The sequence below is a fragment of the Rhipicephalus microplus genome, chromosome 2, assembly GCF_043290135.1.
Source record: "Rhipicephalus microplus isolate Deutch F79 chromosome 2, USDA_Rmic, whole genome shotgun sequence".
NCBI lineage: Eukaryota > Metazoa > Arthropoda > Arachnida > Ixodida > Ixodidae > Rhipicephalus > Rhipicephalus microplus.
The window spans coordinates 170,909,345-170,935,370 of record NC_134701.1 but is presented as its reverse complement, the minus strand read 5'-3'; the positions used below and the strand labels follow the sequence as shown (position 1 = coordinate 170,935,370).

The window sequence follows — 26,026 nt, the reverse complement described above, 5'->3', positions numbered from 1 at the left end:
CTGCTGCTGTGCACTGGTGCTCTTTTTTCACCTCCCTGCACGGCAGTCAAGTGAGCACAAAAACATTTTTCTTAAACCTTCAGAGAAACGGGAGAAACGTCTTTATCCGTAATAATTAGTCGTGCATTAAGTGAGGCAGGCACACAAACAACATTCATGTTTTATCCACCATGTCCACTACAATATCAAAAACTGTTAGAAAAAGACTGCATCGCAATGGTGGTGGTGGGTTATGGTATGAATGAAAGACAGACCCATCACACACAATATATATTTCGTGCTTTAGGTATTAGAATGTTAGTGGACTTTATAATAGTGGTTGCAGCTTCAGTTCGCTTTTTATTAGTTTAGCCCATATTTTAAAATTATTCACAGGGTCACTTATGCATTCACCTAAGGCGGTGTGAAGGTGAAACGCTGCTTATTGTTCTGCTCAGTCGTTTTATTGATCTTGGTCTGAAACCCTCCGAAAGCTTTTCACATTTAGGAAGGCTTTGCCCTTCTTTTAGAATTGTAGACATTGCAACCTGTCTGCATTTCATCTAATACAGCGCTCTATTCATTTTTTATGTCAGGGCGTCATGTGATCAAGTCATCATAGTACTACTACACTTGATGACAATAAATTGTTTGGAAGCTATGACGGGATACGGGCAGTTGAACATGGGAGGATCTCTTCTTGCACCACTCGCATTGGCACTGACGAAGAACGCCAGTGAATATTAGCGATTGACAAAGCGGCTGAGATTTTCCCCATAACAATATCATAGCCTTTCTTTATCCTTGTTCTCTTTTATTATTAGCATTATCTCTGCCACGAGACCATGCGAACGAACTATATAACGCTTAAACATGAATAACTAATATTTTCTTAATGAGAGTACATGAGTGCTACAATCTTTTGTGTCTTTATGTCTGAAGAGACTAAATTACTTCATCGGCAAAACATAAAACGAACACCTCAGTGAATTCATCAAGTGAGTTGTGAATGAGTGATGTGATGATCCCACATCGCAAGAAAATTGAAAGGGAACTCACTCTTGAAACCTGTTCTTGAAACAGTTGAATCGCTCGATGCCAAGATACATAGTTCCAGTGACTCCACTCTCTAGTGACCCGTACAAGGCGTTCGACCACATCAAAATTTAAGAATTTATAGCTTAGATGTCATTCTGAATGATTACACTTGAACAATGTTTACTTAATTCATCTCCTGATAAACTGAAAGGCTAACACAGTTAGACTACTGTACGTGAAAACATCGGTAAACTGTGAATCTTCCGTGTAATTCGCCAAGTCGATCATCATGTGAAGACGTGAGAAACGCTGTGTGTGTATATACACAAATCAACTTTTATTTGTTCTTAGACGATGGATGGCTTGCGATATCCCTTGCCTCGCGCGCTCGCACATCGGGATTCTGTCTGCGAGCGCGCGCTGCTGCCGCCTTGCGCTCTCTCCGCTGTGCAGCCTTATCCATCCGGCGACTCCGAGCGCGCGCCAACAGCGAACGGATTTTATTACAACGCTCCCCCTAGCGTACGTCACCGCACTAAATCGAACGATTGCCTTCAACCAATGACACGCGCCATATGTGACATCATTCCTATTTTATAAGATCTCGCGTCTTTCATCAACTACAAGTACCGCTTTCTAGTTTATAACATCTTGCATCTTTTCATCATCAGCTAGAAGTACCACCATCTAGTAAACACTACAAGAACTAAACGAGAGGTGGCTACATACAGGAGACGGTACCGCCATCTGAACACTGCAAGAACTAAACTAGAGGTGGCTACATACAGGGGACGGTACCTCCCTTTAGTGAACACTGCAAGAACTAAACTAGAGGTGGCTACATACAGGCTACAGGGGACGCACAGCCCACGCCCTAAGGAGCTTCGCCCCTAAAAAAAATATGAACATTCTGCAGTGTTTTTCTGATTAGTTTTCAGAGAGTAGCATTCGCTCCGGTAGGGTCCCGAACGTAGCACACTAAAACATATAGTACGTTCCTCCGTTACGTGCCACTTTATTTTGGCTATGATTCTACGTCTGATAAAGGATAGCACTGTTTTTACAACATTTGTAAATATTCTGGCCATTTCACCCGTTTTCGACATGGCATCACTGCATCACCTTTTGACCTGGATACTGCACTCATTTTTGACCTGGCACTTTGATCCGATGAGCGGGGTGTTAATTCTGAGCACGAACGTTAAAGTGAAGTTTGAAACACTCAATCAATGCGCATTTCCCTTCTCTATAACCTCGTCTAAGAGTACGTTACGTGTGATTAAAATGAACCGCATGAAATTAAAGTAGGAAATGAATACAAATATAGTACTCTTAACCTTCTCTACAGAAGCCCTCTTCACGTTCTCTTCTTTATATGTTATTTCTTCATTTTACAATTTATGCGTTTCTGCTTGTATTACTTTATTGGCTCACGTTTCTCCTCCACCATAAGACGGGTTTCCATCGAATCATTGACTACTGCCAGAGTCAATGACATGTGTGTCGATAAGCAAAGCTCACAACTTGCAGTTTCGTGGTGTATGGAGTTGCGAGTTGACACTCGTCTGTTAAGTAATGCGTAAGGCAGCCACAGGAAGCGTACCTCCAAATGAATTGAGTAACAATCATAAAACTTCAAGGCTTTCGAAAAAGGCTGAAACAAAATCTGTCACATGTCTGACAGAAGAGACTACTTGCACACCACCCTGCTCTATAAGTGCCATGTCGAACTTGGCGACACACCAACGCGTTTGTTAGGAAAGACCATGATATATAGATCTATACAGTTTATTCTGCTATCATTCAAATTATTGTCTGCTCATAACAAGAACACACAAATGTAACAAAGTTTGCCGTTGAAGATCAATTGGAACACCGGCAGCGATACTGGGAAACAGAAAGGGATTGCCCTCTCTCAAGTTCTGAAAGCCTGACAGAGCTGTAGACAAGCTCTAAGGTTATTACAATAAAACCACTAAGTAGCGACTCCTTTCTTGCCCCTGTTGAGAATAATATATATATATATATATATATATATATATATATATATATATATATATATATATATATATATATATATATATATATATATATATATATATATATATATTTCTTGCTTTCTTGCTATTTCCTGCTCGCAGCTGGTTATTTTTTTCATCCACTTTTCTTTACATTTTCTTTACATTACATTTCTTCTAATAACTTCCCCTATACAATCTTGGCATTATTCTTTGTTAGATCTCAATATCATTGTGTCAAAACACGGAAAAACGAGCCCTTAGGTATACATTTTTTTAGCCTATATATATATATATATATATTTATATATATAAATATATTTTATATTTATATTTTATATATATATATATATATATATATGTGTGTGTGTGTGTGTGTGTGTGTGTGTGTGTGTGTGTGTGTGTGTGTGTGTGTGTGTGTGTCTTGTCTGTATCAATTTTTCATGTCATGAATTCAACCAATTTGCAAACGCTATATACAATCAGTCAATGTTCGTTTCACACGGAGGCACCTTGCAAGACGATGTTTCAGAACTCTCTCTTATTCACAAAGATCCACATGGGATTAATAGATACCTACAAACTGGTAAGTGACGACCAGTTGGCATGGAAGAACAGTCGAAGGCCCCACGAAGCGCCGTTTAGTGTTGACGCTCGTGCCAAGAGTATTAAGGTGGTCACAATGTGCAGGAGAACACTGGCGTAGAAGAACTGCATAAGAGTGAAGGAACAGATACCAAACAGTCACTTACCGCTAATTGATCTCTTGAAGCCGCATAAAATTGTAAGAACAACGTACTACTAAAAATGAACAACCTATTCATTAGTATTGCTGGTTCCCGAAATCTCCTTTTTTTGCGTTTAAGTGAAAGTGGCGCCCGCGGTATAACATTGGTGCTGATGTCACGTAAGGCATGTAATGAGCTGCCCTTTGAAAGGGAGTGTAGCTAACGTTACTGGTGAAATAATGAAATACACACTGCTCAAATCGCACACAAATATCAAGCCGCCTTGTAAGACGCAATGCAAACTGTGGCATAAGCTGTTGCACGCCCTTCGTTTCGCATTACATCGATTCCCACAATGCGTGAAATCTCATAAGAGTACCTTTATTTATGAATAATTGCTACGACTGCATCATAAACCTGGCCCACTTTTTTCAAGGAAAACTCACAATTATTAAATGTCAGATTTGTTCGTTTAGGAAATTACCAGCTTGCTATTCATTGTGGACTTTTTCTCGTATAAATACCATTTTTTTTCGACAAAAACGAACTTTCTTTTCTGGAACAATATTCAGTCAAATAAGTCACCTACCGCCTTGAGCTTCAGAAATCCTTTGTGCGTGATCGCGAACACTAGCAGCCAGATGACAGCGATAGCAAAGACTGGCTCTGCCCAAAAGGAGTCGATTGCACCTGGCTCCCAGATTGTCTGTCGGCGGCTGCATGCAGGCAACATGAATCAGACGACATGCCGCTTGATTATAATAGTGCCTCATAAGTCGCACTATATAAGTAATGCTAACCACGTAAATATTGTTACGTAGTCACAGCATTGACAACGCCACCAGTCTGAGTGTCAAAGAAGGAAGTTTTTTTTTTTTACCAAAGTAGTGAAAACGAAACTAAGAGTCTGATTACAGCGATATACGCATGCACTCAAACCACTGAACACAGATAGTCGGTCATCGATATTGTTATCCAAAGCAATGAACGTCGACAATTATACAGACTGAACTCAGCTCTTCATCTTTGCCTGCTCACGCCTAATAGATGATGCAAAAAAATTTAGAATAATCTCAGACATTATGGTGCAGTTTGTGTCAGAATGTGGTTTGCGCGGACAACCGCACACACCCTTGTCATAATGTGCGCTCTCTCTCTCTCTCTCTCTCTGTCTCTCTCTCTCTCTCTCTCTCTCTCTCTATATATATATATATATATATATATATATATATATATATATAAATGTGTGTGTGTGTGTTTCCTCTGTATAAATAACTTTCTGTTCTTTATAATATAATGAAGCGGCCGTATTATTCGTGGTTTCCTTTGCCTGTTACAATACCGATCAAGAGTTCCTGAGAAATCTGTATTACGAGATGTACTAACAGTGTTTCAACTATTTTGTTTGTGTATTCTCCATATCTAAAAATTTTTTCTTGATATATTTCTCGCTTACAAAGCCAAAATACCACAAAAAAGCAAAAGACTACATTACTGCAAAGGATGTTCGATTTTCGCGAGCGGTACATGAATAAAATGAACCATATGATAATCCACAAACGAAAACCCACCATTTCAGCGTTTTATTTGTGTCTTTTTATTTTCCCAGTATTTTGAATTGACAGTTTACAGGGAGCATTCACAGTTTTTGTGAGCTATATTTGGAGAAAGAAGATGAATGTTCCTAAACAAATTTCTTCCAATGTACATGTAGCTTCATATATGTTTAACGTTCTTCTGCGGCTGTCAAGGCTTCCTTTTTTTACAAGTGTTATGTGTTACTGATGCTCCCCCATGGATTAGGTGAAGAAGTCAACCCCCAAGTGAACATATTCTAACCTTGTAACATATAACATAGCAATCCATCCTTGATCCGCATAAGCAGGTTCCTAATAGTGTGGATCGTGCCATACCTACATGTCGTTGTAATTAAGGCAGGCACCGAACACGTTGTACCTCGATGTTTGGAAAGCAGTTCCTCCCAGGGTCTGGGTCAGTCCGATATTTCAGGGTCTTGAGAATAAGTTCGCGCTCACGCTATTTTTACCTATGATCTGTATGAAATAGGTATTTTACTAATTCTGTTCCCCACATTTTTGCTCTAAGTGGACAGGCAGATCACTAGGATGTGTTATTTAAAATAACGCTAGGCCCTCGAACGTCTTCCGCTTCCTTTTACACGTGAATTTTAACCATGCAGATAATGAATCGTCAGTAATGGTAATTACTAAAGCAAACTTTTTATGAAGATTTCGTCGATTTTTCTAGACGCAACGCGATAGGTCTCAATAGCGAGACTGTGGAAGCAACCAAGAACAGAACGATATTTTGTGTAAAATGTACAGAAATAATTCCTGGTTGTATCGTCCTTTTCCAGGACAAAATAAGCGTGTAAAATCGACCACTCACAAGTGATATGGTGCTGCTGTATCTGGCAAGTCCGGTATGCAACCTGTTGCTTCATCCTTGTACTGCTCCGAAGGAATCAGACGTACTTTGTTTCCGCTTGACACTGGAATGCCCTCACTCCTTGTGTCATGGCGAAAGGTATCAGTAAGATCATCTCTTGCCAGCTTACACGGGGCCTGAACGAAATATAAAGACTCGAAATCAGCGTTATTACCGTGGGATTGTGTAAAAGCACATTTAAAGTGCTAGCCTTAAGTACATCTCTGCGTGATCCCTTCAGTACACCAAACTTGACAGAAGCGGTACAAACACCAACGTGTCTTACACCATGATTATGATCGTGTTATGAAAGCACCATGCGACATCATATTATAGTCAAAAATGAGATAAACCTGTGACGTCGCGATGAGGACATCTGAACAATGGCGTCATAAAAGTTACACCGATCCCCATTTAGGGGAATCATGTGAGGATGCGAAGCAGTGCTGGTGTTCACTTCTGTTTGCCATTGTTGTTTCCATTTGTATGTTTCCATGCATGTTTCATTAGTGTAGAGCTGTGTGTACGTTGTTTACCCCTTATGTTGCCCGCCTTCCATTTCTGTGCGTTACCTAGTGTGTGCCACAAAGTGAACACCGAGTGCTGCTAGGAGAGTGCAAGGGAGCGAGATACCCAGCATTATGTACGAGCGCACCGCTGCTGAAGAGAGTTCCCTCCACCACAGCTGTGGCGTAGGTCCTCCTCCCGCCTTTTCGCGTTAGAGCGAAGAGAGGTTTTTATACCTCCTCGCGTGAGCGTGACGAAAGGGCAAAGAGATGGCGCATGCACAGTGGAGGAGTTGACGGTCGCGGATGGGCGGACACAGCCCCGATGTAAACTTGCTCCTAATCTGAAAATTCGGCAGTTGTCACGGTTCGTTGGAATCGGTTTCATGCGAAGCAGTCGGTGAGTTTTGTCTATGCTGACTGTATTGACTTTGAACTATGCGTTGCGGGTGGATCCACGTGCGTATGTAAGTCTGGTAGTTCTGTTTATATAGTGGCCTTAAGAGTAACATGAACTACGTTGGTGTTTAAATGGTCACGTATGGTCTGACGTAACGTCAGCATTCACGTTATAGCAAGGATGTCAATAATATAGAAACGCAAAGCACTTTACATCGCGACAATGTGAATTTCATTTGTTTTATTCGTTTCAATAGGCGTGGTACATGAGGAAAAATTTGAGGCAGCTGAAATAAACAAGTTATAAAATCCGTCCAGTTTGAGCGGTACCTGAGATTACAATCTGGACCTCAACGCTCGGGGGCACAACGCGTCGCCATGTTTGTGCGCCATACATACACTCTCTAGCCTACTGGTGGTGCGTAAATTATACGCACAATTAATAGTTGATAAGCACATCTGGAATACACTTCAGCACAATAGCCTGAGCTATAACCGGACAGATCGTGCAAGGGGACCAGGTTGCATGTTTTGTTGGGCCGTATGCGCGTATATAGGGGCCGCAGGGCATCCATGCTTTGGCTTTCCTTGCGAATCGGTTATGGTGTGCATCGAGAAGGAAAGATAGGTTAGCAATGGGGAAGGCAATGCGCGCACGTTCCGATTACGCTATATTGCAGTTTACTCTTGAAAGCGAAGCTGTAGCATCCTCCGAGTTTTGTTCGCGTTGCTGTTGCTGATGACCATCCGCCTTTATCCTTTCTCCTTGTGTGAGCACAAAGACCGAGCTCTCGGGTCCGCAAATTTGAAGCTCGTTACAGTTGGGTGAGAGCTTGATTTGGTTCGCAGACAAGATCTAAGAAACCACCTCGGCTACACTGGAAGGCTACCACCGCACACGAATGCTGCGGTAGCGCTCCAATGTCGCCGTGGTCCTTGCCTCCGCCACAAGGATGCCTGCCACGTGAGCCATTAACCACGTGCACTTTTTTCCCTTCCAACTTTTCCTTGTTTTTATTGAATCTGGCAGCTAGTGATGATTGCAGTGGCTACTTGCAACACACATGTATCCATGCGCACACTGCCATGCCCGATGTCACACTAGCCAAGCCCGATTCAAAAGAATATTGTGGAACCTAGTGTCTTCCCTCAGCAAGCGACAACTCAACGCAGCGTAGGTACTATGGGTGAAGTCACAGGCATCCTCCTACAGTGGGTTTTGCCGTAGTTTATGATGATCACTCTAGTTCACTATACTGAAAACGATTGCCGCAAGGCAAGCGGCGTTCACGGCGCTGGTGTTCATGGCGCCTACGAGCGGTAACGTTCCTCACAATGCGGTGTATGGCAGTCACCGCACTGTGATTTAGATCACAGACCGCGACGTAGATCACAGACCCGAAAACTCGGTCTTTGGTATGAAGCTGTGTGCTCACGCCACAGGAAGAAAGAACAAAGGCGCATGGCTATCGGCAGCAGCAACGCGAACAAAACTTGGAGGATTCATCAGCTTCGCTTTCAAGAGTAAACTGCAATATAGCGTAATCGGAACGTGTTCGTGTCACAAAGATATATACTATATAAAGGGTAGCCACTGGAGCCTATTTGCAGAACAGCAAGAAAGGGTACGACCACCCAATAGATGGCACACACACCCTTGCTTATACTCCCTGTTTAAGACATGTAATGGCCTCTTCAGGAGGACAATTGTTGCCCAACTTTGGCATCAATTTTTTGCAAGGAAAAATTTTCTTACCTTGTGCAATTTTATCTATCTGCTCTGCATCATGTCCCGCTAAGGACATATGATGCACCACGACATAAAACAAAAAAGTATGACTGGAAAGTGTTGCCTTCCTGAATTTGTTTTGCACAAAGAGGCAAAATAATGTGGTTTAGATGTGCTGTAGAAGCGTTCCCTTCGCGGAAGCATGGGTGAGTAGCCTGATTCTTTCGTCGGCACTCACGCGCGTCGGACGCAAGAATCATGTGCTCCGTAGGAGCGGCGTTTGCGGCACATACTAGCCGCGGTAACAGGATGACCGAAGACCAAGACGCAGGATATGAGATTATTTTGCCACCACTGCCCAAGGGACGCGTCGCGCAAAACACCGTGTTTTTACACGGTGATGTGCGCGGCAGACCGTATCGAGTCGAAGATTTCCGAGACGCGCTCGGACCTACAGGACTGCTGCCGGAGGTGTTGGCACTGGGGGCCTACCAGATAAATCATGTCTGGGCAGTCACCATGAACAACGAGGACGCTACGAAACGCTTGCTGGATGTGAAGGAGTTGAAAGTCAAGGGCCGACGCTGCATCATCGTAGACCCCCAGGATCAGCAGGTGCGGCTGCGTCTTCATTGGCTGCTGTACGGCGTCAACGATGAAGACGTGCGAACGGCGTTGGCGGCTTATGGGAAGGTCGTACAAGTCACAAGGGAGCATTGGCGTGTTCAAGGTGTCAGCGACAAGGGTTCAAACACTCGGACTGTGCTTCTTAAGCTCAAGAGTGGCGTGAAGGTTGAAGATCTCCCCCATCAAATCAGAGTGGCTGGTGAACTGGCACTTGTGGTTGCACCTGGTCGGCCAATGCAGTTTCTGCGCTGCCAAGGTACCGGCCATGTTAGAAGAGAGTGTAAGGTACCCCGATGCTCGCGTTGTCGGCGGTTCGGCCACAGCGAAGATGCGTGCATGCGCACGTACGCATCGGCTATCGGATCAGCCGAAGGTGACGACACAGCAGAGTTGGTGATGGACGTGACCGAGGCTGAAGACGCGGCGAAAGGCGCAGGCGACGCGGTGAACCCTGAACCTTCAACAGGTACAGTTACACCGACTGGTGGTGATGAACCAACAGCCAAAGCAGACGTAGCATCTGGGGAGGTGGCTACTCAAAAGCCAGCCGGCCAAACCGAAGAAGGCTTCACAAGCACCTCATCGAAGGAGCCTGAGCCGGTGGAATTAACCGAACTTCCAGTGTCGTGCGAGAGTATCAGTGGTGGGGCGCCAAGCAAAATACCCCGCGAGCAGTCTGCAGGACGGCGTGAGGCGTCCAGCGAAAAGAAAGAAGAGGGGCCACCTGCGAAGGCGACTTCGTTCAGACGCAGCAGCACAAGGCTGCGTCCCAACCCGATATCGGACAATCACTGGCCACCTTTGTCCTCCAGTGGCACGGGTCCACCTGGAGGCTCCGAAGATGTCTAGCTCTATGCTAGACGCCGAAGGTAAGCACCATGCCCCGGGCTAACTTCTTCACTGTGTAGACATGGCTGCTGCACCGAAACTTAGAGTGGCAGCGTTAAATGTTCGAGGTCTCGCCGCCAAGCGGAAACAGAGCCAAGTCTACAGGCTACTTGTGGATCATGATCTGGATGTACTTGCTGTACAAGAAACAAAAGTAGATGGTGAGGAGGAGACCCGGGGCATGGTGCTGAGGTTTACGGCGCGTTACCACGCAGTTGTAAGTCAAGCAATAGGCACGTCTGCAGGCTGCGTTTTGTTCATTAGGAAGTTACCGGGTCTGGTAGTGCAAGATACCTTCGCTTGCCCGTCTGGTAGATTGGTTTTCTGTGATTTTGTATTCAATGAATGTCAGTGGCGTATAATGTGTATTTATGCACCAACCATTTGTGAGAAGCGATCACTTTTTTTTCAAGCCTAAAGCAGCACTTCACTTTGGAAAGGAAATCTGTATTACTTGGTGATTTTAACTGTGTCCTCAATGGGCGAGATCGAGCAAATGGACGCGCCAACTACGATAAAAGTAGTAGGACGCTAGCGGACGTAGTTACTCAATTCGAGTTAGAAGACGTGGGCAGCTGTATGGAGGGAACGCGGGAGGTGCGTTTCACACATTTTCAGGGGAATAGCCATGCGCGCCTTGATCGCATTTACGTGTCGCTTGAATTATTAGCCCACTGCAAGACATATGCTGTTTACCCAATACACTTTAGCGATCATTGTTTAGTTAAATGTGATATGGGAGAGAAAACACAAGGTGGAACTTTCTCATGGGAGCTGTGGAAGATGAATTCCACTTTGATCACTGACGAATATTTCTTAGATCAGGTTATGAACTGCATCAATGAAATAAAAATGGATGATGGAGCTAAACTTGCAGAACAATGGGAAGAGTTCAAGCAGCAAATAAAAATAAAAGCTATTGATCGTTCTTGCGCATTGAGTTATGAAAGGAAAAAGAAAGAAAAAGAACTCCGAAAGACTTTGGAAAGACTAGTAGACTTGGAGTGCAGACAACCAGGAGAGTACAAAATTGACATACGCAATATTAAGCAGAAACTTGCACTGCATGACGAGGAACGCTACCGCGGTGCACTTGTCCGTGCTAGGGCCGAGGCTTTAGCGGCTGGAGAGACGCCAACCAAAAGAGCGTTAGGGGTGGAGAAAACGAACGCTCGACGGAATCATATCGAGAAAATAGAGAAGGATGGTCACGAAGTAACTGATACGGACAGCATTTTATCCGTATTTTCAAGTCATTTTGAAAACCTTTTTGCGTGTAGACAGGCAAACCTAGAAAGATTTAAAGATGAATATTTAGGACTCATGCCGCAAGTGAGTGAGGAAGTGAAAAACGCTTTGGAATTATCTATATCTGCATCTGAAGTTGAACGGGCGATTGATAAGTTAAATCCTGGGAAATCTCCAGGCCAGATGGCCTTTGTGCCAAGTGGTACAAATGTTTTAAAAGCGAATTCGCTTCAATACTTGCGGGCGTTTTGAATGAGGCATATGAGGAAAAGAAATTACCACCATCCTTTGGTGAATCGCGTACCGTTCTGATTCCGAAAACAGACGAGGTTGAAAAGCTCAGGCACGTCACAGCGTACAAGCCAATTGCACTGACAAACGTAGACTACAAAATATTAATGAAAATTTTGGCAGCCAGACTTCAGTCAGTAATAAAAGATATCGTCGGTCCACACCAAACGTGTGGAATAAAAGGTCGGTCCATAGTTACAAACGTTCATAAAATGCGATCCGTGCTCGAATGTGTTGACACCTGTCATGCTCGTGTGGCCATACTCCAGCTGGATCTGGTGAAAGCGTTTGATTGCGTTTCCCACGCTCTTTTGTTTGCAGTATTGAAGCACATTAATGTTGGTAAGATAATTATTGACGGAGTAGCCATGGCATATCGGAACGGTAGTACGAGACTAATTATCAACAAGACATTGGGCCCTCCATAAGAATCGAGCGCTCAGTGCGTCAAGGTTGCCCTGTTAGTCCACTTTTGTTTTGCATCTATATTGAAACTTTATGTCAGTCGATATTGCAGAATGACATCATTAATGGGTTTAGAGTACAATCTTCAGAGGTCAAACTACTCGCATACGCTGATGATGTTGCGATTTGTAGCACTACCTGTGTCGGTATTAAAGAATCAATCAGAGTTTCTAAATATTTCGCCGAAGTTACAGGAAGCCACATAAACTGGGGTAAATGCCTCGGCTTCTGGCATGGATATTGGCCTTCAACACCAGAATTTTTCGCAGCCATTAAATGGACAAGAACGCCAGTTAAATATCTTGGAGTACCGCTCGAGTCATACAAAAGTACTGACGAATATTGGACACAGCAAACGAAAGAAATTAAAGAAAAAGCGAATAGGTGGAATGCAACTTATCTGTCCATGTTTGCTAGGGCTACTGCATGCAACTGGTTTTTTGTGTCTAAGCTGTGGTATGTGATGCAAGTGCTGTACTGTTCCCGGGTTAATGTGCAAAAATTACATCGGGTGTTTGCAATACTTGTGTGGGGGTCTAACTGGGAAAGGTGCAGTCGCACGAATTTGTTTAGACGGGTGAAGTGTGGAGGCCTTGGGCTAGGACATCTGTTTATCAAGCAGTTAGTAAATAGGTTTTTCTTTTTTCGTGAGACAAGAGATCCTTTCCTACTAACAGTGTGTCAAACAAGACTAAGTAGACTGTTGCCCGAGTTTGTTGTGAGCACCCATGTTACCCCAGGGGCTGTGCAAAGATACATGAAAGAAGTAGTGCCAGCGTGCGGTTTTTGTGTGTTCGCTTTTCAACTGACTACCTGTGGTCTGTTGGAAAGAAAAAACTGTACAAAGATTTATGTGACACGATGCTCCTCGTCCCACTGTACAGAGCGCTATATACAGCACGCAAGGGTCAGAACGTACTTAAACGAGTAAAAAAAATGCCAGCAGCTCCAAGTGCGAAAACGTTCTTTTTCAAATTACACACCGGAACGCTTCCTGTAAGAACCTTCCTAGAGGAGCGTGGGTTTTATATGCCTTGGGGATCTCACTGTTTAATCTGTAAGAAACCGGAAACTATCGACCATGTTTTCCTGCACTGTTGGGAAGGAGTTTATTTTTGGGACGTATTACAAAGGACAATCAAAAAAGAGTTTCCGTTAGACCCTCATGGTATCAGGTATTTGGCAATAGAGAACGAGGATGGATTACCGTTCGATTTTATCATGATGACTGCCTTGCACAGTATATGGCGCTCTAGAATGGCTGGATTTCATTGTGACCCAGACAGAAGACCAGCAAGAGAGTATTTTAAGGAAAGCATCTCAAGATTACTTGAGGTAGTAAGAACAGACGAATGTGTACCTTTGTGGGTAGAAAGGGTAGAAGCCCTACTGACCATGAAGGAATTCTAGGATGCGATGTGTTATAGTTATGTTTTAAGTTTTTTTTGTATTGTATGTAGTGAATTGTAATATATCTTAGTAACCCGTTTGTGAAGTTTACCGGAAATAAAGAAAAAAAGAGGGTGAGTAGCCTGATTGTAAAGACACTCGCTTTCGGAGCATGAGGATACGGGTTCAAATCCCAGCGTTGGAAAGGAAAAATTGGCAGATTCCACGTACAGTGGAAATAAATGATATGCGAAGCACGATTGAGAAATGTTTATATGTTTCTTTAGAGTCAAAAACGTTACGAAGTGGAGGTATATGATGCCGTACATGGCTTCCGTGTCATGATTATCATGTCTGTATGTGTCGTTTACCTTCGTCATCTATTCACGTCACGTGATACCAAATTTAGTATACGTGGATCAAGCAAAACAGCCGCGAGCACAATATGAGCGTGGTATGTTGTCATGTTCTTACATGACACGCGTGTTAGAATTATCATGTTTGCACCAGTTTATATTTTATCATCAGTTGACGTCACGTAACACCGACTTTGGTATATGTGGAGCTAGCAAAACGACGGCGAGCGCATCATTCAGGGCCCATGCAATATACTCAGATGTAGCGTTGACGCGTGCGCAAGCTGGGTACAGCGACGCTACGTTTGCGAAATACGAGCGCTTATAGTCTGATGCCAGGTGCGACCAGCGTCCGTCGGCGTGGCCCAACGGCAACCGGCGCGAAATGTGACTTGCTGCGTTTCGCACCAATGCGTTACCCAGACAACACTGCGTCTACCTCTTTTCGTGACGGAGGGACGCTGGACGCACTGAAACGCGCATGCGTCAAAGCAACGCAGTGCAGCGCGCGTCTGCGAGTATATGGCAGGCCCAGCGCCTTGTGGGGCAACACCGGCTGACGCGACGATATGAACGCCGGCGAGCGCGCGCACCGCGTCATGTCAAAATGTAATGGCGCCTGGACTATGGCTTGTAGTCATGTTCTCACATGACACGCATCTCACGATTATCATGTTTGCACCAGTCACATACCTTCAACATTCATTGACGTCACGTAATGCCCAAATTTGGCATATGTGAAGCTAGCGCAACGGGCCGCGAGTGCTTCATCAGTATGGCATGTAGTCATGTTGTGACATGACACGCGTGTCCTGATTATGTTTAGACGCGTCATCTACCTATGTCGTTCGTTCGCGTCGCGTAAAACCGCACCGTGAGCGTAGCTTGTAATCATGTTGTTACACGACCCGCATCTCATGTTTATCATGTTTGCACCAGTATCATAGCTTTGTCATCCATTCACGTCCCATAATTCCAAATTTGGTATTGGAGAAGCTAGCGAAACGGCCGCCAGCACATCATGAGCGTGGCACGTAGTCATGTTGTTACATGACACACATCTCATGATTATCATTTTTACACCAGTCACATACCTTCGTCGTCCATTAACGTACCGTAATGCCAAATTTGGTATATGTGACGCTGGCGAAACAGTCACGAACGCATCGTGAGCGTGGCATGTAGTCATGTTGGTACATGACATGCATGTCATGATTTTCACGTTAGGGTTGGTCGCTTGTGTTCCGAATGCAATCGTGTCATACCATACCAGTTACGCAACATGCCATGTGAACGAAACTACCACAAGAGCTGCAGGAAATCATGACTTGGCATCCATGTCATGATTGTCATGTTATGACTAATGTTATATGTTCTTCATACAGTCATGTTAATAGATACCAAGTTTGGTATTGATACCCTTATTGAAACGGCCAGGAGAGCTAAAAGTCATACGAGGCTAGATAGATAGATAGATAGATAGATAGATAGATAGATAGATAGATAGATAGATAGATAGATAGATAGATAGATAGATAGATAGATAGATAGATAGATAGATAGATAGATAGATAGATAGATAGATAGATAGATAGATAGATAGATAGATAGATAGATACGCTCAATGTCGCTGAAGTTCACAAAGAAAACCTTCGCATTAAAAAAATGTTTGTTCATTTACACTGAACACATTATCGGGTCTGACCAACCACTCGTGGCGCTGAAGGCAGCGCAGTAGCTGGGCCGGAGGGCCCTACGGGAGTGTCCGCTCTTTATGTAAGTATGTTTCTCTATGCTTGTATTACCTTCCTAAGTGCTAGTGTATCTTGCCTTCTCGATGCAAACCTTAACTGATTAACAAGAAAAGCCACAGCATAGACGCCTTGCGGCCCCTATATAAACGCATACGGCCACGCTAAACATGCCAATCTGGGCCCCTTGCCCGATCTTTCCAGTGATAGCTCAGGCTATCGTGCTGAAGCCTGTTCAAATTGTTCTTATCAACTGTAAAGTGTGCGTATAAATCACACACCGCCAGTAATCTAGAGAGTGTATGTATGGCGCATAAGCACCGCAACGTGTTGTGCCCCCGAGCGGTGAGGTCAAGGTTGCAATCTCAGGAGCCGCTCAAACTAAACGTATTTTATTACTTGTTTGTTTCAGCTACCTCAAATTTTCTTTCACGCACCACGCCTGTTTTTTTCGTTTAAAACCAACGACGAAGATGCCAAAATCACAATTTCTAGCAAACAGGTTCTTTAACGCTATCACCTTAGCTTTGACAGTGACATCGCGACAGTCAAATCCACACAAGTGGATTAATATCCAATCAATAATCCACACAATAATCAAATCCAATCAATAATTCACACAAGCGGATTATCGTGCTGGAAAACCGTTGAATTCAAAAAAGAACGCCCTTGTCCGGTGTGGATCACACCGGGCAAACGAGTGCAGAGATGACCTGAATGGAACGCAAATGAATCTTTGGTAATACGTCCCGTTTTTAGTGCTGTGGCAAAAAAAAGTATTATTTTGTTTCATCTTTTATCTGGCCAAACTAAAAAACAGGCTCCAGGTAGCTATAATATGCGCACAATCCTATTTTTATCCAGATAAGTTCACTGATTGATTTAAACTGCAGCATGATAATTATGCAGCTGAGACAGCAATAACTTGCTAGGTCTAGTGTCCTAAAAACCCAATATCCCTACGATAAACCTTGTGGCCAAGGGCAGTGAAACTTTTTGACCTGCTAGGGTTCTTAACCGGCGCCTGCATCTAACCACAATGTCGTGAAGATTTCACTTCCATTTGAACGTGAGTGCTCGGGGCTTGATTCCATCGCGCAATCTTATGTTTTGCGGTCAAGTAAAATTAGCACCTCGGGGGTATTGCATGTTACAGAACTTGTTATCATCATCATCTTTATTACTGTGACTACGCCCACAGCATAGCAGAAACATCTCCCACCTTCTGCCAATCAACCCGGTCTTGTGCTTTCTGCTGCCACGTTACACCTGCGAACTTTTCAATCTCATCAGCCTAGCTTATTTTATATCTCCCCCTCATTCGGTTGCCTTCTCTAGGAATCCAGTCAGTTACCCTATTATTCTGCCTATACTTTTTACGTGCCCAACCTATGTCCATATTTTCTTCTTAGACTAGCTATAGGTGCCATTTAACCATAGTTAAAAGACGACAACAAACCATATCAAACATGTGCGACATTGCGATCTTCCGAAAAGGCAAAACATATTAGTCGCCATTTTTGTGCACGGCCAAACTTTACCCACCGAACCAGAACGAATGGCGTAGCAAGAAAAGTTTCGCGTCATCCACCCTCCGGGACAGTCGTGATGCCAGTCGAATGACTTCGTCAGGGACATCAGTAACGCCAGAGCGTCCGCCAGGGCCATTGTGTCGGCGACCACGTGAGACAAGATGTACGCAGTGAGTGCGTAGCGAATGCCTGCGTAATAAATAACCTTCTTCACTATCACATTCATCGCAATCAAGGACGTCATTTGCAGATGTTTGTAGGCAGCACTAAAAGCAATTAACAACTACTTTCAAAGGCCGCACACATCTCGAGCTCAATCTCACCTTCAAAATTGTTGCCATCGGCTGCACTTGTGCTGGCTTGGCGCTTATTTGTTGGAAAAAATAGGCTACCACTTGTCTGATAATTGTGTCAACAGTTCTCGGGCTGCACCGCTAATCAAGAACCGTGGGCACTCGATAAAAGCAGCGCTATTTAGCAGCCGTGCAACAGCACTGTTACTAAGTTTGCGACAGGCCAACCCAGGGCGTTCCCTGAGCAGAGAATTCTTGTTAGGTGGACACAAAAAAAAAGCCACACACATTTTCCCAAGGAAACAACTTGAGTAAATGCGCCTGAGCATGGTGGGGGCATCGCGTGAATATTTCATAGTTGGGTATGGTTTGGGAATGCCAAATTATTATCCTGTCTTTATTGCTCTTATTTATTGAATCATCGAGAAAAGTTGCTTTTAACAAGTTGCGGTAAGCTCATGTTGGGTTGCACCCCACTACTGTTTTAAAGTACTTTCCTTCTATCACAGCTACTTGAGTCAAGCAAGGCGTCAAGTCAAGCAAACCTAATTCCGAACGCCTGATCCAATGCCCGTGGGTGGGCAGAAAATAGTTTCGGAGCGCGAGCAGTCGATTTTTTGTACGCTCCCAGCATCGGCCTTGCGAGGCGAGAGGGGAGGGGGGCGACAATTGGCATGAGACGCGAGAGCAAACATGTGCAGTGGGGGTTTCGAGACCACCTCCGATGCCGGATGGCGAAGTGAATTCAATGGAGGGATCATCTCTGAAGGTTCGCAGGTATCACGATTCTAGAAACCTATTTCAACCGATCTCTTGAGTGACTGAAATATGAATAACGATTGTGAATTATTGAGATATTGTTGTAAAGTAATAATTAGCAGATCGTGACTACATGGAGTGTTGGGTATCTGCAAACGTGTTAGCGCGCACCGAGTGACTTTCCCGTTGGGGCCACATGGGCGAATCGGTCAGTCACTCCGCGAGGACTACTCGACCGCATGGGACATGTTTCTGTTTGGCGGTGCATAAGGTGTTGCCGGACTTGAGAGTTCAGTGTTGCCAGACTGACAGAATTGGCAGATAAATTTGCCCCTGTAGTTGTGGCTTCTCCGTGAGAGTTAGGGTCGTCCTCGATGAGTGCGTCCTCGTTGAGTCCATCAAGCTTCGTCTTGCTGCACGGGTAGTTTTCGATTTGAACCGATGCGAGACACTGCCGACGCCGGTGCCACCATGTTTAATCTGCGGCGGACTTGTTAAGTCACGAAGTCATGTGGTTTGTTCTAGCGCAGCCAAGGCTGTGAAGCGAAAACGGGATCTGGTTTCTCGTGGCGGGAAAATTGCGCTCGGAATGATTTTCGCGCACCAGCCGCGCGGCGTGGTTTTCAGAGAGTTTCACCGGTTTCGCTCTCTTCGAGGCCAATCGTGAACGCGCCTTTTGTTGGCCATGAGGAAACTTCTGAAGGCCGCCTCCTACCAGGCCGAAGCAGCGCCATGTTTAGCGTACGCTGCTTTGCACTCCCATTGCATGTGAGCAAGCGTGGTTGCATACCCGCATGCGGTGAAAGCTTCATTGCGAAACACCTTTAAGTAATTAGTCTGTAGAGAGCACCCGTTAAGGTACATCTGTAGGCAGCAGTCTGAGAATAGGGACCCGAATACCTCTTAGGTTTGGGTTAATGGAGTGCCTAAGCTATCTACATAAGGTAAAAATATTTCGTGATTTTTTTTATTGTGGCTGAGGCTAGACGAAAACACAACGTTATTACTGTTGATGGGTGATAATATAATGCAAGTACTATTTAGAGAAGTCAAATATTTATTCCTTGTGAAACCACGGACTCCTAAAAAAACGTTCTCGGGCTGCATGAGCGTAGCTGACCTTTTCTTCGAGCGGCGGCAACGCACTATTGGTGGTGAATATTCAAACCAAATGAATAATTGCAAGAATGAAAATAATAATTTCTTGTGTACAAGCTAACCCTAGATATAAAAAAGTTATCGCTCGAAAGCATGCCGGAATTGTGTTTTCCTATTTAGAGTAGATCACGTGTGGACCATAAGAAGTTGTTCTTACCGAAGAACAGCGGAACTGTGCTGAAGATGCCCCTGTTCCCGTCTCCGACAAACTGGGCCAGGTTGCTCTCGAGACGCATGACAGGAAACGCCACGAATAATAGGAAAGCAAAGCAGGCCAGCAGGAAAGGCACTGCACGAAAGCAAATGAGCATGGTGGTATCGAGACGCCAACGCAAAATATATGTACAGTCTCGACCACGTCTCTGTAGAGCGCGCGAGCAGCCAGTTTTTGCTCTGCGGGATGACACTTTAGAGCACTTTCGGGTTTTGACACAGAGCCTGATTACTAGATAGCGCGTGCTCCTGACACACCACGTCTGAACCCGAAACTGCCCGAAAGTGTCACCCCGCTAAGAAAAAACACTGCAAGCTGCTTACGTGGTCTGCAAAAACATGGCCAAGGCTGTACATCTATTAGAACCTCTTCAGCACTCGATTACTTGAATTGAAAAAAAAAAGAGACAACGAAGGCAAATAGGAGTAAAAGAACGGCAGGAAGGTTAACCAGCCTATATGCAGCCGGTTTGCTACTCTGCGCATTGCAGGCGAATAGGGGAGATGAAAGAGAGGAGAGAGGGAAGAGAGATAAACACAGCACATTCGGCAGCACACGCGTGCACACTCATAGTTCAGTGTTGTCTTTCGTGGTGTGTGACATTGCTGTTGCAGCCACCTGTTCAAGTCGGTGTCGCGTAGGAATTTCAACAGAGCATTAGTCGCCTTCTGTTGCAATGTCTTCTCTCGCGCACTTTACAGAATAGTAGTCTATTCAATGTCAGGGACTTCAGTGGCAGTGTCTGAAGTGAGAGGTGCAACAAAATGACGTTGATTCTAGTATGTTACTATAGAATTAGAGAGAAGTGCGGAAAAAAAAAAAACGCGCGAGGCCAGCGCGGAAAATGCGGCAAAGTCAAAGCAAAAGCTGGAAGAGTGACCTCTCCAGAGCCTTTTGTATACAGTCTTGATATGACGATGATCCACGTCTAGCAGTGATTCAGCTGCCAAACACATGTATACACTTAGAAAGCTCTTGTACATCAATGCACAATGGAAAACTATACTGCTGTAAAAACATGCTAAACTACTGCGGTATTCCGACTCTTGTGACACAGGGGTCGGCCTTGTTTAGTTTTATTTCACGCCAGCAACTACATTTAGATGCCATCATGCCAAGTAGAATAATTGATTTGAGCTAGTCTAATCAGCTGAGTTCAAAGACATTAGCCCAAGTCCAACATAAGCATTTCTAGGCGGTCGTACTTCCTGCGTAACTTTGTTTGGTAGAGAAAAAATTGTTTTGAAACGCCCCATAGTTTGTTGTTCACAAAGTCTCACCTCCACCATAAGCGATGACCATCATGGGAAACTGGGTTGCATTGGCACTCCCGGCTGTCATCGCAAACAGGGTGCCAAACTTGTGGGTCCAGCTTCGATAAGTGCCGCTCCCCCAACGTAGTTCTGGTGAGCCCTGCAAATCAAGGACGGTGATGTGTAGGTATCGATCGAAGTGTGCCACGGGAAGATGCAACGATGAAAGGTTTATTACGATGTATAAAAGTCATAGGTAAGGGCTTTGCAATATGTTCTGTATTTGCATAATGGAATGCAAATTCCACACACTTTATCTACAAATTGTTTGATGATACACCTAAATTGCAACAATAAATACTTGCAAACTTCATCTGCTTTACTCTGCTTGCATCCCGTGAAGCATACTAAAATTTAAACAAAGCAAGGCAGGTTGACATTACAACCACAGCACAAAATTCAGAAGTTGAATTACGGTTTCTTGAAAGATGGAGATTAGGGTAACATCATGGTATACCATTTGCCAAGAACAATGACGAAATCGAAACAATTGAAACTTGGCGTCAGCGTGTCAGACACATTGCTCTTCGGAAGTGTTCAGTAAGCATTTGGTTTAACCAGAAGTGTATGCTATCCCTAGAATGCTCTGTTCAGGCCGAATGAACCCTTTTCGCTATTCGAAAGTGTGCTTTTCTACACTGCATACTTCTCCAAGTAATGGCGGCGCCTGTTGTACTTCATGAGAAAAGGCGGTGCGATCTAAACGTGCGGCGGCTTCTGTGTTGTAAGTGTTTATATCGAGAGAGCTCACTCTATTTTTGACATCATTGCGCAAGCAAACCACGCTTGAACAGGCTATTAGCAGTGAGAGACTAGCTACCATTGCATGTTGAAATGGCTTAGAAGAAAAGCTAAATTCATGCTTGTCAAAAAAAAAAAAGCCTACTACCAATGCGTCTTTTGTGTTCGTACCAGAATTCGTAAACATCTAGAACAGCCCAAAGAAAGAGCCACGAAATCATTCTAGAAGTGCTGGTTACGTACTTAATACTCTCGAAGTCGATGTTCGCCAGATATTTACGATCCTAATTTTGCCTTTACGAGATATTCCGCAGAGCACTCGCATTTAGTGCGCTAAGACGAAATATTTTGATGAGGCGCCCGTATAAGTGCATTCCTTCGCAAATTTTTTTGCGTTGGTGGTACAACGCATCAAGTGCTAATTTCACGTTGGCCACGCAGGTGTACCCGATGTAGCAGTCAGCACACTCGTCATTAGAACGGGGGTACCAAGATTCATACCTTAGAAGTACAAAGATATTTGATTTAGATTTACTAAAGACCGTCGGTGAAAAATTTTGGGGACCTTCGATAAAAAAATTTGTTGTCTGTCTGTCTGTCGGTCTGTCTGTCTGTCTGTCTGTCTGTCTGTACATTTGTCTGTTTGTCAGCCCTAACGATACCTCATATGGCACCAAACGGTCAACCCCATCCGCAGTAACCTCCCTGTCCTTCCTCATTTATTCATCTTCCTCCTCCTCCCATCCGCAGCGCCCACCAATATTGCTCAAGGGTTAGTGTTCATAGTTGTGCTCTTGCCAACTATAAAAGTGGCCCCATATGTGCATGTTCCTTTGCGAATTTCGTCGAACGACAGCAGTCTTGGGTGTGGAGAGAGTGAACAAACCCTTTATGTGATGTTCAGTGCAAGAAAACCGGTGAATGGTATTCTGGAGGCGCTGCGTAAGAGTGCCTCGAGTGTGCAGCGGAGGCGAACGAGCGCATCGTCACGTCACACGTGAGACATGAGCGCCATCTGGCAGTTTTCTTGGAAAACGAAGCACGTGGTTCCGAGAGGGGTGTGCGCACCCGTCTCAGAGGTGATAACGTATAGAATGCAGGGCGACGGGTAGATACTACCACAGTCTCGTCTTAGCAAAGCGTTGAGAACACTCGCCTTTTCGTGCAAGCGTTGCATGGTCAGCGCAGCGTAATAAGCGCTACGGTCCTAAAATTACTTATGTATGCCTTTTCTAGTAAAATGCACACATTCAGAATATATACATGTTGTTATGGTGCCCCAGACATGCGAAATAATTGCTTGTCCATTGACAATTGAACAAGCATGAACGCTCAACCTTGAGCAATATTGGTGGGGGCTGCAGATGAGGTCGGCCGTTTCAAATCTCCGGTGCCGTAAAGAGTGGACAAACATACAAGAGTACAGACAGTTAGACAGACAGACAGACAGACAGACAGACAGAAAGACAGACAGACAGACCACAACGTTTGCGTTGGAGGTCCGCAAGAAAGACTATCGTCTTTAAAAACAATCATTGCGCATATCTGAGGCGCCATAACAACACGTTGATGTTTTGTATGTCTGCTTTATAAAAGAAGAGGCACATGCTCAAAAAGTAAGTCTTTCTAACGCTTTGCTACGACGACACGGTGGTGGCACCTGCCCGTCGCTTTGCGTTCTACACCTTATCACCTCCGAGACAGGCACGCATCTTTCTCCGAGAGCGCGCATGCCTTTGTTTTCGAAGATAACTGCCAGATGGCGCTCGTGTACACGTGCCTCGACGCACTCGTTCGCCTCCGTTACACGCTCGAGGCACTCTAACGCAGCGCCTCAAAAATACTATTCTCTGGTTTTCTTGGGCAGAACATCAAATAAACGTTTTTTCACTCTCTCTAGACGCAAAACTATCGTCTTTCGACGATATTTGCAGTGTAACAGGTAGATACGGTTCAATTTTTTTCGTTTCTCATTTTTCTACAGTGTGCACCAGTTGCAGGTGGAAAACATTTTTGTTTAAACACCACGTGGGTTTTTCACGGTGATCGGTTCACTAGAGCAGCCGCTTCATAGGGCAGAGACTACAACACTTGTTTGAAAACACGGCTAGCACTGACTAGAAGATGAAAGTTTCTTAGTAAAAGTAGCGTACATTTTCGGATTTCTAAATTTCTCATGCACAATCCTGACCACATGTTCGGAAGATGCACATCATGAGGGAGAACATTTACATGTACATGTGGGCACTCGTTACGCGTCATTATGATAAATAAGCTTTTTATCATAAAGAGATATGGAAAGTTTGGTGATGCATTATTGTTTCACAATAGTACTGACTCTTGTTTCCACAAGAACTACGGGTATTGTCTAAAAGTGGCACAGATGCACAAAGGTGACTGCACATAGTACCAAAATGGTAATTTTTTTATAGAACTTAGGTGCTCTTTCGGCATCACGTTAATGCGAAGACCCGTCTACCTTGAGCAATTGCAAGGACAAAAAAAAACCTGTATACTACAGATGTGCGAGCATTCATATAGGTGAAATTTAATTTATGAAGCATTTGCTAAGTTAACCAGCTGCTTAACCTTACCGCCCATTGCCAATGTTTTGTGTTTTCCTTTTTTAAAATTGCTCAGGATTCTGTAGAAAACCTCATTTTCTTTCTCCGTTATGTTTCAGCATTTATGAAATCTTTTCGCTTAATGTAAATATATGATGACAATACAACAACATACTTGTAATTGGGTTTATTAGTGAGCACTTCATGTGAACCAGAAGCATAAAAAACAATACTTCGGTAAATATGCAAAGTTTAAAGATCGATAAATTTCAATATTTCTATTTAATAGGACCTATCAGACTGTTTCTCGAAAGATTCAAGTTTGCCAATCTGAAAGCAGGCGTAGCAAAAAAGAACACCTTATAACGCATGCCAGTTTTGGTGCTGGCTAATGTGAATCTCTGTAGGAACCACGAAATGGTGTTATAGCGTTAAAGCGGCCCTCTAACACTTTTCAACTCCCCATTTTTTACTCGTGAACTGCATAGACTGACGCATGGACAAATTAGTGCAGCAAGAACTGCAGCGATAGCGGCACGCAGTATAAAGTTAATCAATTTAAAAGAAATCAATATACAAGAAAAAAAGTACCTACCCTAAGCTCGAATTTCGCGGGGTGACATGACCACACTTCACTCTCTTCTGTGACGTTGCAGGGGGTCCCCAATGACATGGGCAGAAAGCTCTTACGTAGATGAAGCTCGTACACCATTAATGCCTGTTCAGTCAAATGTGTTTCTGACGCTGTTGCTATAGCAACAGGCAACATGGTGCCTGACGACGCCGTTTTGTTTACGCGGTCTAACAGCTGGGTAAGGCTGGTAGAAATGAGCCTCCCCGACTTGACAGAGCTCGAGCAGGTCCTTTTGCTTCGGAGCTAGGCTTAATGCATCCTGTGATAGGCTGCGCTCATCGTTGTCATTTCCGCCCGCGTAGTTCTAGCGAGCGCCATTGTGCACCGATGCGGTCGGCAGCAATGAGCTTACTTTATTGCACGAATAAAATAGTAAAGTTTACGCTTAGACCTATGCTAAAATTATCCTCGCCGATTGGTCTACGTAAAACACATACAAAAATAGACGCTTCAAAAATGTTGGAGGGCCCTTTTAATGAGAAAGCAGTGTATTCAACATTTTTATAATGAAATATTTGAGGCTTTGCACACTGCGATGTGTCAGTCGTGCAAAATTCAGCATCGTACATCACATTGTACAGCACCGCAGAGCCCTGCCTCACCGTCACTATAAGGGCGCACTCTCTCTCTGCTGTTATGATAGCGATTTCTCACCTTGTTAGCACGATTCGTGTCAGCCATGGCATCAGGGAGAGCGTAATAAAGCAGCGCACACGTAAAAAAGAAGCTGTCGCCAAGCCTGCTACCGTCCTTATCAAAGGGTCACGCGCCCACGCGAGATTCGTCTTATTTTTTCTCTTCTCTTTTGATTATGCCCCTCTACTTTCAATTGTTGCCCAACATTCAGAAGGAGGAAAACAGAAACCTAATTTTCCTTGAAGATCTACCAAAGTTTTCGGAAATAAATGATTAAGAAGTGCTGTACCCAATGAAAAAAAAAGCATTGCGAAAACTACAT

General features: G+C 44.2%; 1 protein-coding gene across 1 annotated transcript; it reads right to left on the bottom strand.

The window, feature by feature from the left end:
- Positions 1-3,611: 3,611 nt before the first annotated feature.
- On the bottom strand, positions 3,612-21,157 carry LOC119183479 (sodium- and chloride-dependent neutral and basic amino acid transporter B(0+)). The gene is made up of 6 exons (XM_037433708.2): positions 21,097-21,157; positions 19,760-19,891; positions 17,406-17,581; positions 6,173-6,348; positions 4,353-4,479; positions 3,612-3,746 (listed from the first exon to the last, which is right to left on the bottom strand). Exons 1-6 carry the CDS (start codon positions 21,155-21,157, stop codon positions 3,612-3,614), a joined length of 807 nt encoding a protein of 268 aa, XP_037289605.2.
- Between the last annotated feature and the right edge of the window lie 4,869 nt (positions 21,158-26,026).